Raw genomic sequence first — 16,512 nt, 5'->3', positions numbered from 1 at the left:
TTCTAGTATGCCATGTCAAGATTGTTCTATTTTTGTGCTTAGAAAGTCTGAGCGACTAGCAGTTTGGACCCAAACTAATCTTAAAGTTCACAGAGCAAATATTTTCTTGTGGGTTAGTCTAAATTCAATAAAATGAACCTCTTAAGTAATACCTCGTAGATTTTTTCCTGTTTATTTTGTGGATTTTTCATCATTACCCTATAAAATGGTCAGTAGTAGGCTGCCAAATACTTTTTATTTTACTAAGATAGCTCAAATATTAAGGGAGTAATAAGCGTTTAAAAAAAAACAGTTTACGTGGGACACCCTGTATACACATTTGTGTAATGCCTTATACAGGAGAAATTTATACAGATTAAATTGATTTTACAAATTTTAGATGAAGAACGCAATAATACCGCGGCTACCACCGGAGGGATGGAAAGCAACTGTCTGTGGATTGGTCTGTTCTATTACAAAGTAAGTTAGTTTAATTAGGTTGTGCATATTTATAATAACAATACCGGAAAGTACGTTTTTTCATTTTACATATTATGATTTTTGGATACACTCCCCTTCTGCACAACTCAATCCTTAGAAGCTAGGGACGAAACCACTAATATTATATAAAATATTAGGCGCTAAGGGCGCAGCTGCTAAACAAATATATCTTAGTATAAAAAAATCAATAGTTTTTTATGCCTCTCCCCCGCCCCCCCGGCCCTTATTGCTCTTAAATTTTTGTAAAATGTCAATATCTAATTCTTTTATAATTGAACTAGCGGCTTTGCCCCTAACCTCTAGGGGCTTTGCCTCAAGAGGTAATTTTAAAAAACTGATTTTTAAAAAATGGAGAGGGATTTTTTTTTGTTTTTTTTTGGAAGGTTGGGGGTTTCCCCCCCCCCCCCCTCCCCCCCCAAGAAAATAGCATATAACCACCACAGGACCAGTAGGTATATTCCCTGAAGAGTAGAATCCAATCGGTTCAGTGGTTACCGAGATCCTAAGGGACAGACGGACAGATGAACGGACATACATCATTCTACTTTGTATTTAGAAATGAAAACAAAATTTTGATTTAATTGTTACGTATCTATATTTTATTTTGAAATAATGGATCTCTTTCATATGAAAAACATTATTGTTATGATTCCCGAAATGAATTATTACAGACAAGGACGTCCAAGGAGGGTTAAAGGGGTAATTAAATTACCCCCCCCCCCCCCCTAAATATTTTTCATATTATCCCCCACCCTCTTTAAAATTTACCCCTACCTTGGTGGTGCCGTAGGCACCCCCAACCATTTAGGAGGGGGGGGGGGGGTAATTACCCCCCCAAACAATTGTGGGGTAAATCTTCCCACCAAAATTAAAAAATCCCTTTCGATTAAAATTTGGGGGGGAGAAAAATTTACCCCTGCAACAGATTTCAACCCCCCAAGCAGATTTTACCCCCGGAATAAAAATTTGGGGGGGCCTTCGCGCGCCATTTTAACCCCCCCCCCCCCAAAAAAAAAAAAAAAAAGCTAGGACGCCCCTGATTACAGTGTGCAGTGTACAGAACTCAGCACTCAGAATAGCTACCGGATGCCATCTTATGTCAGACATTGACCATCTACATAATGAGACAAAAATTATGAAGGTTAGACCTCATTGTGAGATGCTGAGCAAGCAATTTTTACTCTCGACACAGCTGCAGGACCACCCTAATCCGGTAAACCTTAATGACCCCCCACCTCCACGTCAAATGAAGCAAACACTTGCTTCAAAGTTTGGAGAAGAAATCAAGGACTTAACCACTCCAAACATGCCTGACAAAGTCTACAAGGCAAAACTTAAACATATTCACACCACCTCTGTTCGGAACATGCTGAACTCTATGGCAGACAACAAGGTCTTGAACTGCCCCCCTCCCCCTATCCAGGACTCGGAAAAGGACCTCCCTAGAGTCACAAGAACAACCTTGGCACAACTCAGATCTGGCTACAGCAATTGTCTTAACAGCTATAAAGCCAGACTCAACCCGAACCACACAGACAAATGCCCCAGGTGTCCTGCTACACACACCACCAATCACCTCTTCAACTGTCCGGAGAACCCCACCACACTCACTGTGCGCGACCTCTGGACAGCCCCTCTGGAAGCAGCCAGGTTCCTGAACCTGCCTGTAAATGATGAATATGGATGAAAAGGATCTGGGCTAATAGAAGAAGAAGAAGAAGAAGAAGAAAATTACAGTGTGATATCAATTACCTAGAAGACTTCTTGACGTTCTACTGAAAATGTTCATTTTAAAATATTATAAAAGCAAGGCTTTTTTAGATGTGATTTTGTCAATCTGAATAAAGAAACATATGATAATGTCGTTGATTTTTAAATTTACTGACAAAATTAACGTGTCAACCCCTCTTGACAATCCATTTAAACATCCATTGGGTTTCAAAGTAAAAAAAGAAATGACTTCCTTGAATTTGCTCACATTTACCAGATATACGACGTATTTTTTTACTTTTGAATATGTTGATGAAGTAGGGGGTAAACAACTAGGGGGGTGTATCCACCGGCCTCCCTGACAACGAAATAACACCTCTCGTATTGTCTGCACAACCCAATCAATATTTGTTTAGTGATATGTTAAAAATAACAAGAGGGGTGTCAGAATTTTCGGGTGAGTTATGTAGGATGTAAAACAGAATAGCCAATATGCTAACGAAACATATCTTTTCCATGGGAGCTTAGTATTTGTGTGTTTATTACAATTTTTCTCAGGCAGACATATATGTAGATATAAGAAAATGTAAGAAAAACGTCAATACTTTTTGAAATAGTTTGTTAAAATCAGGGATAAGGGATGGGATGGGAGAATATTAATTCAGGCCTATTTCAAGCCTAGGCCTAAAAAACCAGTTATGGGATGGTGCAGTAGTTCGTTATCAACTCTAATGAAATAGCTAAATAAGCATTAAGAATATGAAGTATAGAATAAAATTCAGGTAACTAGTCTAAAGTAAAAATAGAACTTATTAAGACAAATATATTAATGGCTTTTGTTAAAATCACATTATGATGTTTTTTATGATGTCTCCCAAAACAAATTTTATCTTTTACTCTAGTAAATTGAATTTTTCAGAAAGCTATCATTGGGTTTGCCTTTTTGCATTTTGTACTTGGGTAACATTCTAACAATTCTTCTTGTTCCATGTTAATAGAAGAGACAAAATTGACTGGAATATTATAGAACTCACGAAATATTTTTTAATGCCTAAAAACCACCCTAAATTGTTAAACATACATAAACAATTGATAGTCTGTCAAAAAAAAATTCATTTAGTCATTAAATAATACAAAATTTTTTTTTTTTTTTTTTTTGACTTTAGCAACGCCATCAACTTTAACACATTGAAGAGGAGATACTAATTTTGTTCTAAAATGCACAATTTTTAGAGTTAAAACATGATTAATACCTTAATCTCTTCCTTTAAACTTGCTTGACAATCGAAAACCTTTAAATCAACATATTTTTCAATGTCTAGGAGTACAGCTCTTCACAAGTCATTTTTACCTGGAGGTCGATTGTGGAAAAACCCTTGCCTAATATCAAATTTTTTTTTCATTAATTGAATAGTCTATACTTGAGTACAATATGGTATCAATGCTAGATTGGCGACATTATTCTAACTAGTTCTATAGCTGATTAATCTGTTTCCAAAAATCTAGCTTTCTTTCTTTGCACTTTTTTGTACTTGTTTTTTTTGTCAAAATGATAAAATGTTTTAACAAATAGTCTTAAATATATGAGGTAATATAAATAGAAAAGGATATCCAGGGAGGTTGGCTAAATCTTCCCTTATTACCTTTTGTCAGATGAACTATCCCTTCCTGTTAAACCTACATAAATGGGACAAAAAAAATACATTATGCATGACATCAACTTTACAGTAGCGAAGCTACTTTAAAATTAATTTTGTTTAAACCATAGGGTGTGTTTTAATTAATTATGAGAAAATATATCAACAGTAATGAAAAACTGTTGAGCTGGAAAATTGTTGTAATGTTTATTAATATCCACAGCCAGCGGCTGGTAGTTTGCAGCTCAACAGTTTTTTGTTACTGTTGATATATTTTCTTATAATTAACCAAAACAAACCCTAAAAAAAACAAGATTGCATGTTCAATATTACAAGTTTAGCTGAATAATTGCACCAGTGGTCAGCCGCCAAACCGCCAAATTAAAAGTTTTGCAGAATATTTCTAGACTGACCCATAGTATTATAATTCAGAGCTCTATCTTGTATATGGGCCTCAGAGTACACTGTTACTGTGAAAGTGTACAACCCCCTCCCCCTTTTAAGTTTAATAAAGACTAAGACTAGTCATTCGAAATGTTTTAAATTACAAATCCATTTATAAATACTGAATTTTTTGACACTATACTGTAATAAAAAAAACAAGGTTAACAACATCCATATGTAGCGAAGCACAAAATCTATTGTGAAATAGACAATCGGATAAAGTGAGTTATAAAGCTGATTATCTGTTATCACAAGAAAGAAAAGAAAGAGCAGTCTGACCACTACGGATGTGTTATATTTAATTATGCTCCATATTTATGTGAACAGCTACAAGAATTTTCAGCCTTCTATCTTTTACAGGAGCTGAGAAATCATGTTTCCACCCCCCCCCCCCCTCGTTTTGTCTCTAACAGACAGACTGACAGACGGACATTTTGAATTTTAGAGCAGATTTGCTACTAAAAAGAAATAATACATTGAGAAAATTAGTTGTGAAAAATATAAGCGGCTTAACAGCAGTCCGACTGCTATGGATGTTTTATACTTAATTATGCTCCATATTGATTGAATGTTTACAAGAAGTTTCAGCCTTCTATCTTTTATAGGAGTTGAGAAAATGATGTTTTCCCCTTTTTTTCTCTAAAAGACAGACGGACATTTTAAATTATAGAGTAGCTTCGCTACTAAAAAAATAGTACATTGTTAATTTTTATTTAATAAGGATGACAACATTCATTTAAGCAAAGCCCTTAAGATTAAAAAGAATTTGATGTAAAATCATGGTTGCTGTTTAAGATTTGTAATATTTACTATACCTTATATTAAACATATTGAGCAGTGAAGCATATCATGGATGCTTATATTCATTATATTCATTGGATCTTCGTTTAGGAAGGCCTAAACAGCTATTTGTTAAATCAATTTATCATTTTGACAAGAAAAACAAGCACAAAGAAGTTCAAAGAAAGGAAGCTAGAATTTTAGAAACAGATTAATCAGTTATAGAACTAGTTAGAATAACGTCACCAATCTAGAATTAATACCATAATTTACTCAAGTATAGACTATTCCATTTATGAAAAAAAAATTGATATTAGGCAAGGGTTTTTCCACAATCGACCTCCAGTTAAAAATTACTTGTGAAGAGCTGTACTCCTAGAAATTAATAAATGTGTTGATTTAAAGGTTTTCGATTGTCAAGCAAGTTTAAAGGAAAAGTTTAAGGTATGAAACTCATGTAAACTCTGGAAATTGTTGAAATGAGAACAAAAATACGGTTTTAACATTTTTGTGTTGGCAGCCATGGCTTCACCATAGACGATATGAAAAAATTTTCTTACTATTGGTTATATCATTAGGAACATTTATTTCTCTTTTAATTACTTCTTATACATATCAAGAAACTCGTTGAAAAGATAAGTCATTTGTCCATAACTTTGCAAGTAAAATTTATTTAATGTTACAGAATAGCTATCACTTATCTTACAGTAAATCCTTTGATTTCAAAACACTTTCTGGCATTCTTAAGCTAGTTAGCTGTAACCTATGATTGAACACTATATTTTCATTAAATTTTAGAATTTTATTTTTTTATTATACAAGTAGACGTATATAACCAATTTATAGAGTAGTTGTGCTAATTATTTCAGAAAAAATTGTAATGTCATACAACTTGTCTCACTAGTATCTTTAATTAATTCAACAACAATCTTCCCTGAACAAAAAGAGTATCCTTATCTTCCTAACCAAGTGCTTCATCATATCATTCAATTCTATTTATCATTGCTAACAAAGTTGTATAGCTCATCTTTACTCAATTATTTCATAGTGATGTTACCTTGTCTTTCATACGTAAGAAAATACCTACCCTCTTACTTTTGTGATTATTTCCATCAAAAGACTTGCTCTGATAGTGACTCCCATTTGTTTGTTGATCAAGTATGATGCTGCCATTCAGTTTAATCACAATAGAGCCAAACAGTTAATGTCAAGATATACAATATAGTGTTAACTTAATTTAAAAATTCCTTGAAATTAGCCAAGATTTTCATACTCTGAAGCTAACTTTGTCTAAAAGTTACAAAAAATTATGAACTAAAAAATCTTTTGTTGTATACAAATCGTCACCATGGAACTCAGCGATTAGTTTATGATTGTTTATTAGTTTGTGACAAAGCTTAGTTATTTCAGCAGGTTACTACAACAACAAATTACAAAAACATTAAAAAAATATTTTTAAAAATGTGTTACTTTTAACTATAGAAACCCTTTTGAAAGGAAAAAATCAACCATGCAATAAATACATATTTTGAAAAATTAAATTTATTGTGAAAAAAATTTATTGATGCAAAAACCAACTCTGTTTTGTCATAAGTGAGTAACATCTTAGACATCATAATATTGATCAAAATTTCCACTTATCTCTTATTCACTTACCATTTTTCTCTCTGTGTATTTTATTTAACTTGTGATGAGATGTGAAAAAGAGAAATTCCAGCAGTTGTTCTAGAGTTCTCTAGTTAATTTGACCTTATCCAAATCCTGTATAGAATATAGACTTACATCTGGACATAAAATAATTCTAGTAAATAATTATGTGTCTCAATAAACAAAAGACCTTTTGTATAGTATATTGTATTCTATTGTTGATTGCTCCTAACTATAATAGCTTCTTTGGCTTCATTCTTCTCAGTTTTGGTCTCATAACCAGGAATTTGATATTTTTAAATATTTTTTAAGTACTAATGGGTATGCCCCAAGGGGCCTAGGGACATTTTAGGAGAGAGGAGTTAAAGCTGATACCCCGAAGAATAAAAAATTGGTGAAATTTCATTTTTGGGGGGTGGGTCAACTCTCCACTCCCCAATTTTAATTAAATTTTTTTTAAATAAAATGTTTTTGGTTTTTGGAAGGGGGATAATTTTTTCTAGAGCTATTTCTCTTGGGAGGGTGGTGGGATCCTCCCCCAAAATAGATATTACCAGGACATATGAGAAGCTACCCTGTAAAGGAGAACCATATCAGTTCAGCGGTTAGTGAGATCCTTTGGTATAGACAGACAAACATCCTGTTACTTTATTATGAGGATGTGAAAATTTGATCATGAGGGAGTAGTATTTTCTTAAAATGGATATGTATTTACTAGGTAGGATATACAAAAAAGAATGTAATATTTTCAGGGTTTAGTAAAATCTTTATAAAAAAAAACTATTTATTAATTTAAAAAATCAAATCTATAGTTCAATTTGCCTTCTGTGTCTGTTCATCTATTTCAATAATCTTCCACACAACAAGCAGAGTATTCTCATCTTTCTTACCAAATGTCTCATTTTCTCAATATTTGTTGTCATCGCTAATAAATTCATTGTAGTTGTATTTACTCAATTGTTTCATGAATTTGTTAAAAGGTAGGAGTAAATTTTTTTATCTTTGTTATAACTCTTTTGCAAACTTTAGAATTAAATATGATAATAACTAACTAAAGTAATGAAATGTGAACTAGCTTGGCCAAGGATATACAAGGTATGGGGGGAGGGGGGGGAAAGAGCTAGCAAAGGATTTTAGTACACCAAAAATTTATATATGTTTTTAACAAGCTTAACCCAAAATAACTAAAACTTTATACCATGGTTCATTCAAAGTTTTCTAAAAATCAGGTGGTTTTTCCACATTTCATAGACAAAATGTGAGTTTTTAACTTTCTTGCTACCCAACTCCCCAAAAAACATGTTGGAAGGTTAGCTAACTCCCAATCCCCCCTCCTATCGAAAATTTTACCCTTGAGTAAAAAATTAGAATAATTTTTTTTTTAAATTGCATGCCTTCAAAATTACTGAGGTCCCCCCCCCCCCCCCCTCCAAAAAAAAGCTGGACTTCCCTACCTTTGACTAAAATTATAAAATCAAAGATAATGATGTCAAAATGTTAATAACATTAAATATTTGGATAAATTAAATTTATTTTTTCTCAATTAATGATTAATATTTAATGTATTTTATTAGATATGCAGAAAGGTATCCTGCTTTGTTATGTAACCTGATTGACAGAAAGGCTATCATTTGTCCTTACTTTACCTTTGTGACACAAATCATAGTTGTCAAGGCAATTCTAATCAACTTCCCAGCATTCTATCTCAAACTGAACACAAATAGAGTAAAAAGATTTTGTTTATCAATTGCACTAATACAGTTGATGCTAGCAATATTTGGTGTTGTTGTTGCTATCTTTAATGAAGATTGTGGATTTAGTAATGCAATTGATATGGATGAAAATTATTATTTAGTTAGTAAACAAACAATGGAAGCGTATGTTAAATACTCAAATCGTTATCCCTGGTTGCTCCTTGCAGTTGCATTTCCACTAAGTTGGTGTTATGAGGTAGTGACAATATTATTTAATTTTGTAAGGTTCTTATTGTTCAGACATAACAAAGTGTCACCATATCCTGTTCAAAGTATGGCCCCTACAGAAGAAAACACAAGAATCGACAGTCGTTTGACATACAAATTTGTTCCAAAAATGCAAAACCCCTTATCCCATAATATTGCTGTTATAATAACAATTGTTAACACAATAATTGTGATCCTGGTCTTTGTCAGAAGATCAATGACAGATTCATATCCATTAACTGTGGTTATTATCTTAATAGAAAGGATGTGGCTGATTGTTTGTCCTATATTTTGGTTTTACAAGCATGAAGCGGCTGTTCAGTTTAACCTTAACAGGTTTAAACAGCTGAGATTGAGTATTTAAAATTCTTTACTGCCCATAATACCTGATTTAAATCTGGCAGCTGAACAGTTTAATCTAAATTATATGATAATGCTGAACACTTTTTTATGATTAATAAAGAGTTTAGCCAGTAATGAAATTAATGAAGTAATTTCAGTGAAATAAAGTGATAGTTAATTTGATTATTATTACAATTACTAAAAGTACTAGAGTTAAGATTGTAATAAAGTATAGTTACAGTGAATTGATTAAAGACTAATATTAAAAAAAAGACTTGAATTAATATTCATTTTAATTACTTTTAGTAGTATAATCTAGTCTAAATATGTCATTAATTCTAATAACTAGTTAAATTTGTACATAATAACAATAGAGAAAATTCTAGAGCTATTTCAATTAAATAGAAATGTAAGTATTTTGGAAGCCACTCAAAAATAATTGGTTTTTATATATACGGATTATGTAAAATGTTAATCTCATCTGGTAAATTTTAATCATTATTGGGAATTTTGAATTATTTAATTATAAAACTTTAATTATAAAATCATTTAAAATAAAATTATGTTTTAGGTCAAGAGAGAAGAAGAGGTCTAAAGCTTGGATATTTGTTTCCCACAGTATGATTCTCACTCATTTTCTCCTTGTTATCTTTAACATTGCAGATTTTGTAAAGGTAAATTTTATTTGAATTGAAAGTAGTAGAATTATGTCTTAATGTAGAACTGAAATAATATAAATGTTAATGGAAACATTACAGTTAAAACAGAGAAGATAAGGAATGAGTTCAAGAAAATGTGTAGTAATGCAATTAAGTTTGTCAATTTAAATTAATATTTTCCTTGGAATAGAAAGATATTTTAAAACTGATTACTTGGGCTTGTAAAGAAACCATGTGAGTATAATAAGTCGTAAAGGTCTGTTTGGCCAAATAAAGCTTAAACATATAATAAATTGACGGACTTTAATTTCATTTTTTGGCAAGTCTGGAATCACTGACTTTTATTTGCTTGGTATTGCATTATGTTTTACGCAATTTATTTTTTTAGATATTTTTAAAATCGTCAATAAACAAGGAAAATATGTTGTGTGTGCTTAACATAAAGCGACTCATTTAATTTTTAAAAATATTTATTTTTTTTATAATTTTTAGGATATAACTTTCACCTCAGCAGTCATGCACTATGATACAAATATAATCCAGGAAAAAAAAGCTTATTATAAAATATTTTGATAGTAAAAGCAGTGGGTTGTTTTTGTGCTAATATGTCAATTTCTGTTACATCTTCAATTAAGGAGTTGAGTGACTTTTTTAGCTTTAACTTCCCCCCTCCCCCCATTCTTTAGATTTTTTAGAGAGCTGTATCAGGGAGCAGTATCCAGTCCCCTTAATTTTACCATACACCCTTCTTCACGCTTAATGTATTTTCTTATTTTTTATTCAACTTAAAGAACTTGAAATTCTAACATATACTTGAAAGTGTTTTAGCCAGATTTCTTGAATATTTCAATAATCGAAAAAAGTCCAAAAAATGCACTTTTCTAATTAGTACTTCAATTTGTATAATTGTGCATTGTATTTGATAAATAAGCTTTATTTTGTCCCAGGACTATGATGGTCAAAAGAGTAGATACCAACAATATTTTGATTTTAACGTGTTTTATGTGTTCCTTATTTCCATAGGACTCTTGGCCGCAAGCCATTGCATAACTCTGGTAAGTATTTTTATCGCATGAGTTCATACTGTTTGTCTTTATATACCTAAAGATCTTGCTCGTTTCATAGGAATCTTCACTAAAAATTTCAGCTGTATATGTTTAATAGCAGCCGAGAAAATAAGAAAGAAAAGGCAAAGTTAATTATAGAATAGTTGTTCTAATAAAGATAAAAAGGGAAAGATTTTTAGTAATTTTTTCTTTAGAAAATGATAAAGATTTTATTTGTTTTTAATTACTTTAGATTTATTGGAGTATGGTGTCCAGAAAACCTGGATTCCTAATGCTCTGTGAGCATCAAAGCAAGGTAAATTTTTTTACCGATTTATGTTATTATATTATGCATGACAATCGTCATATTTTTTTTATCAAGCAAAAGAGAAAATAAGTATGTATTGAAATTCTGACTTTAAAACTTTAACCAATGTGTACTAATGTAGTGGAATTAGAATTTCTTTTTTTATACATTTTGATAAATATAACTTTTCAAAAATATATTTGCAAAACTCGAGAAAATCCCATAGGGTGAAAATTAGACCATGAATTCTATGTGAATCATCAAAATAGATATTTTTATCATTTATTTGGTGAGTGAAGAAAGTCACTCAAAAATCAGCACGTGACGTCATAAAAATGAGGGATTATCCATCTCTTTTTTAGGGGTTTTCTTTACCTCTCCTCATCCCTCATTTTCATGACGTCAGAACTTTTTTGAACGACTTTCTCCCCTCACATTTATTTGTAATTTGATGAGCTTTGGCCGTTGGATGTTGACATCTTTGTTTTTTTATTTATGCCGATTTAGATAAATATTGTTCGTCTGCAAAGACGAAGAAATTCCCTCAATGACATCACAAAAATGAGTGATTTTTTTAGGGACTTTCTTCGTCTTCTTCGTCTGCTATTCTATTCATACCCTGACTCATACATAATTTTCCTTTATTTATAATCAATTTTCCAGTTTGGCTTAGAAACCGATTAATATCCGCTGGATTAAAACCGGTTCTTGGCAATATTGATCATAAAATTAATACAAGTTTTATTAGCTCGATCCTTTGGCCCCTCGGAGCTAACAAAACTGGTTTTAAATCCTATATTTTTTTTATTTTTGTAAGTGAAGATCTGTCTATGATACGATGCGATAAATAACTATTATAATTTAGATGATAAAATACATGATATATCTTGCACAATTAATACCTTCCACTCTTTCAATCCTTCTCTTTGCTGAAGATTCATTCATCAAAATAAAGGTAAAAATATTTAGGCGGTTTCCCTAAAAGTGCCTTGTCGAGCATATAATACACTGCCTCCTTATTTTCAAATAAATTAAAAGTAAGAGGGAGGGGAAGACAACCCCACCAAAAAATAAGGGATGGAAAGAGGTTCTTTGCTTGCTGTGCACTATTATGGAACTCACTAATAATTGTATTAAAAGGTAAATATATCTATTAGAGTTTTTCAGGGTTCGGCACTTGCCTTTGTCTAAAATAAAGCGAAATTTTATTTAAAAAGGAGGCTATTATTTTGATGGCTAAGGATACGTTTATGATTTTTATCTAGCTGCCATCCGCTGCCATGATTTGTGGGTGAAGTTAAATATTGTCTCTAGGAATAGCAGCAATAATTCGCATGAGAAAATTTGACTTATCAGTTATCAGTTGGCTAAATACGGGTGCCACTACAACAGATCTATATGGATATATATACAGATACCTGCTCCCCTTTTCCAAGGACCTTTTTTGTATTCTTGGCTGTGTTAATATTCCCGACACTATTGGTTGATTTTCTAAGACCCCATTGAGAGTCGGCATAAGGTCCTTGGGATGGGAACATACAGTTGTATAACTCCTTCTCCATCTAGTGTTTTACTCCAATGCGACTACTGCTGTTGAGCCCTGATTTGGTTTTATTTTAGATATTTTTAAATGAAAAAAAAATATATTTTTTTATTAAGTTGAAAGAAACTGAAGATTACGCCATGAAAGCCAAACATTTTAAAACCTACCTAGAACTACTTTATGAAGAAAAATTGATTGAAAAAAGTGCTCTCAACATCAAGATTATTGAGGTATTATAAATAGATACTAGGGGCTTTGCCCCAAGAGGTAATAAAAAAAAATTTTAAATTAAAAAATTAAGTACTACTGGTGCTGCCAGTAGTTTATGTGAACTAACTTCCCCGTAAACAAAAAAATGGGTAGCTTCTCAATGGTCCCGGTTTGGTTTGTAAGACATAATTTTACTTTACGGCTTTCTTTTCTTACCGTATAATAACTGTGTTTGTATCTCTATTTATGGATGTCATTGTCCTTGTTTTTCTAAAATTTAAAGGTATCTTTTTTTAGAATTAAACGATTTTTATTTCTTTGTTTTCTAGGTTGTTTGTGAGGCATTTGGTCAGCTGATTATCCAAAGTATTGTTCTACTTAGGCTAAAAACTTTAATTCAGGTATATCAAATCAATTTAATATTTAATTCAATTTAAAATCGGCATAAACAATTCTATCAAGCTTTTAAATCTAATTATAACAGACAGGATGTCTGTCTGTGTGTTTATTTGTGTTTTGAAATATCTCACTCTCCGCCAGCTGGCTAGACCGTTCCAAATCTTCCTATCATTGAAGCTTCTTAAACTAGGTCCCTGGAACTTTTCTAGGGCAGAGTACCTCTATTTCCATTTGACAGATATATCCAGTAATTTATTTCCCCTCGAAAGGGAAGCATTGCTACCAAAAAGTTAAAAATTAAAAACAATTATGTTATTAAAGATTACAATTTAGTTTTTGTTTCTCATTTTTTTGATTAATTGAATTTGTTTTAGACTGACTACTTTTCCTATCTTGGAGTTACTTTTGAACAAGTTATCATTATTTCTATGATTATTTCAGGTATAGTTATTTTTTTGTATTGTAGTATAGACAGCTTTCTGCTGAGAACTGGTTCTAATCCAGCGGTTTCGAAGCCATACTGGAAAATTTTTTACCTAATTATGTAGCTGTAGCTAAAGCCATGTGTGTACTATGTACGTATGTATGTTTGCCCAGTAATATCTCAGAAACACTTTGGCCGTTCGCTCTACAGCATTAAATTATAAGTGATCCTAGGCTCTTATAACGAAAATAGTATAAGTAAAAGCTGTATTCCTTACTATATATTAATTTTTTCTTTGAATTTCTAATAATGATAATCGTACATAACCTAATAAAAATGGAGCTACGCTCATTAATCGATGTTTATTTTCAGTATTTTCTTTATTTGCAACCTTCTGGAGCTATCACGTTAGGTCTAAACAGTATTTGAGGTAAATTTGATATATACAACAACTATTTTTTTTGGGGGTAGAGGTGGTAAATAGATTTTTTTATTAATAAAAATGTTAGCATTGTATAAAACATTTTGTATCGGTTTGGAGGAGGGGAGGGAGGGGGGGGGGAGGGTGAGGTGTTATGCCGGTTAGATGTCCTTGCAGGGTTATACATATTATTTTTTTTTTATATTTTTAGGCCTGTGATTTCTGGCTCCACATTTCTGCAATTTATAACTTGGATCTTATTAATTAGTACAAAGCTTGTTGTTTATGTTATATGGTAAGTATGATATAGATAGATTGATAGATAGATAGATAGATTGATAGATTGAAAGATTGATACATTGATAGATAGATAGATTGATAGATTGAAAGATTGATAGATTGATAGATTGATAGGTTGATAGGTTGATAGGTTTATAGGTTGATAGATTGATAGATTGATAGATTGATAGATTGATAGATGGATAAACAGCTAACTCGATAGATAGGCAGATAGACGGATAAACATTAAATATAAAGACAGATAGACAAATAGAGAAAGAGACAAAGAGACATATAGACAGTTAGACAATTATACAACAGTAAGACAGTTAAACAGCAAGACAGTTAGACAGATAGGTAGAATTATAGAAAGATTTAAAAATATTGTTCCAATATAAAAAAAAGTATGATTTTTTTTATTTTAGTTTTCTCAACTTCCCTGGTTTGTTCTTTATACCTGTGATAATACAATTTTGTGTAACAGCAACTGTTCTTTCTTATTCAAATGTAAGTTTATTTGCAGCTCTAGCGGTTAGATTTTGTACTATAATTTTTTAAAAACAATTCTAGTTTTGAAGTTGTAAAAAAGTGATTATTAGTAGCATTTATCTGAATTAGTAGTATGTAGATGTAAAAGTTTAAATATTAGTTAAACTAATTAGTAACTTGATTAATTGAATCTAAATAATCTAATAATTTATCACTTTACTTCATAACCAAACACTGTTATCATAGAATAATCATTATTTTTTGTGTGTCAAGTTTCTTCTAATCTCTGTCTTTAGATAATAATTTTTTTTATTTTTCTTGTCCAGGTGTCACCTTCCTTGAAAACTCTGTCGTTTTACAATAGAATGGTCTAATTTTCTTGTTCAGGTGTCACTTTCCTTCAGAACTCTACCCTTGCATGACAGAATGACCAACATTTCTTGTTCAGTTGTCACCTTCCTTAAGAAACCTTCCCTATGTAATAGAATAATCCATATTTCTTGTTCAGGTGTCACCTTCCTTAAGAACTCTACCCTGGCATGACAGAATGACCAACATTTCTTGTTCAGTTGTCACCTTCCTTGAGAAACCTTCCCTATGTAATAGAATAATCCATATTTCTTGTTCAGGTGTCACTTTCCTTCAGAACTTTACCCTGGCATAATAGAATGACCAACATTTCTTTTTCAGTTGTCACCTTCCTTGAGAAACCTTCCCTATGTAATAGAATAATCCATATTTCTTGTTCAGGTGTCACTTTCCTTCAGAACTTTACCCTGGCATGATAGAATGACCAACATTTCTTGTTCAGTTGTCACCTTCCTTGAGAAACCTTCCCTATGTAATAGAATAATCTATATTTCTTGTTCAGGTGTCACCTTCCTTCAGAACTTTACCCTGGCATGATAGAATGACCAACATTTCTTGTTCAGTTGTCACCTTCCTTGAGAAACCTTCCCTGTGTAATAGAATAATCCATATTTATTGTTTAGGTGTCACCTTCCTTCAGAACTTTACCCTGGCATGATAGAATGATCCATTGTATGGTTTGCTGCGTGCTCCCATTGGCTGTTTCTGATGATCCTTACTCTAACATAAAGGAGATAGAAATAGGTATGGAATACAGTATTTATAAAGGAGAGGTTGACAAAATCTGTTTTTACTAGCCTTTTGTATTTTTTTATGGCTGATTGATATATCTTTGTTGTCGTATATTCTTAAAATTAATTGAATTATATTTGTAAAACAATAAAGATAATACTTCAGGGTCTATCTATTATTTAATTTCAGAGGATATAGACAGCGGTTTGAATTCATCTTATAGTCAATTGTAAGTAAATTTATTTTCTAATTTTCTAATTTGAAAATTATTTATCTTATTTAGGAATGACTTTTATAATCATTTTTTTAAAGTTTTTAAAATTATTTACTTAAAAGGAAGGCGTTTTCATGACCTTAAAGACCTCTAAAACGATGGACTTCATATAAAACAATTCAATTTGCTCAATCGGGTTTTTATACATCTACATATATATGAATAGATACTAGAATTATCTTTCTTATATTAAAAATGTGCATCTTTTATTACAATTTCTTATTAAATTTTCTCTCTTTTTTATATGATTGATATTATTTTTTCCTTAGCAATGATGAATCAATGAGTAGTCTACAGTCTTTTCATTCTATAATAGAGGTAAAATATTTTTTTTTTAAATCAGTTTAAATAGATTTAGT

General features: G+C 31.5%; 1 protein-coding gene across 1 annotated transcript in view; it reads left to right on the top strand.

Annotated features, from left to right (window-relative positions):
• LOC145319342 (uncharacterized) overlaps positions 1-16,512 on the top strand; it is an 86,048-nt gene that overhangs the window by 57,548 nt on the left and 11,988 nt on the right. Inside the window, exons 67-81 of the mRNA XM_080161421.1 lie at positions 380-459; positions 9,573-9,675; positions 10,153-10,205; positions 10,610-10,715; positions 10,960-11,022; positions 11,879-11,968; positions 12,673-12,786; positions 13,096-13,167; positions 13,540-13,606; positions 13,962-14,019; positions 14,222-14,305; positions 14,715-14,796; positions 15,771-15,891; positions 16,069-16,108; positions 16,423-16,471. Of these exons, the coding sequence (XP_080017547.1) occupies positions 380-459; positions 9,573-9,675; positions 10,153-10,205; positions 10,610-10,715; positions 10,960-11,022; positions 11,879-11,968; positions 12,673-12,786; positions 13,096-13,167; positions 13,540-13,606; positions 13,962-14,019; positions 14,222-14,305; positions 14,715-14,796; positions 15,771-15,891; positions 16,069-16,108; positions 16,423-16,471 (1,182 nt within the window). The remainder of the gene's footprint in view (positions 1-379; positions 460-9,572; positions 9,676-10,152; positions 10,206-10,609; positions 10,716-10,959; positions 11,023-11,878; positions 11,969-12,672; positions 12,787-13,095; positions 13,168-13,539; positions 13,607-13,961; positions 14,020-14,221; positions 14,306-14,714; positions 14,797-15,770; positions 15,892-16,068; positions 16,109-16,422; positions 16,472-16,512) is intronic.

The sequence above is a fragment of the Acartia tonsa genome, chromosome 5 (assembly GCF_053477335.1).
Source record: "Acartia tonsa isolate MP-2025a chromosome 5, ASM5347733v1, whole genome shotgun sequence".
In the NCBI taxonomy this organism is placed as follows: Eukaryota; Metazoa; Arthropoda; class Copepoda; order Calanoida; family Acartiidae; genus Acartia; species Acartia tonsa.
This window is presented reverse-complemented; position numbering and strand designations above follow the sequence as displayed.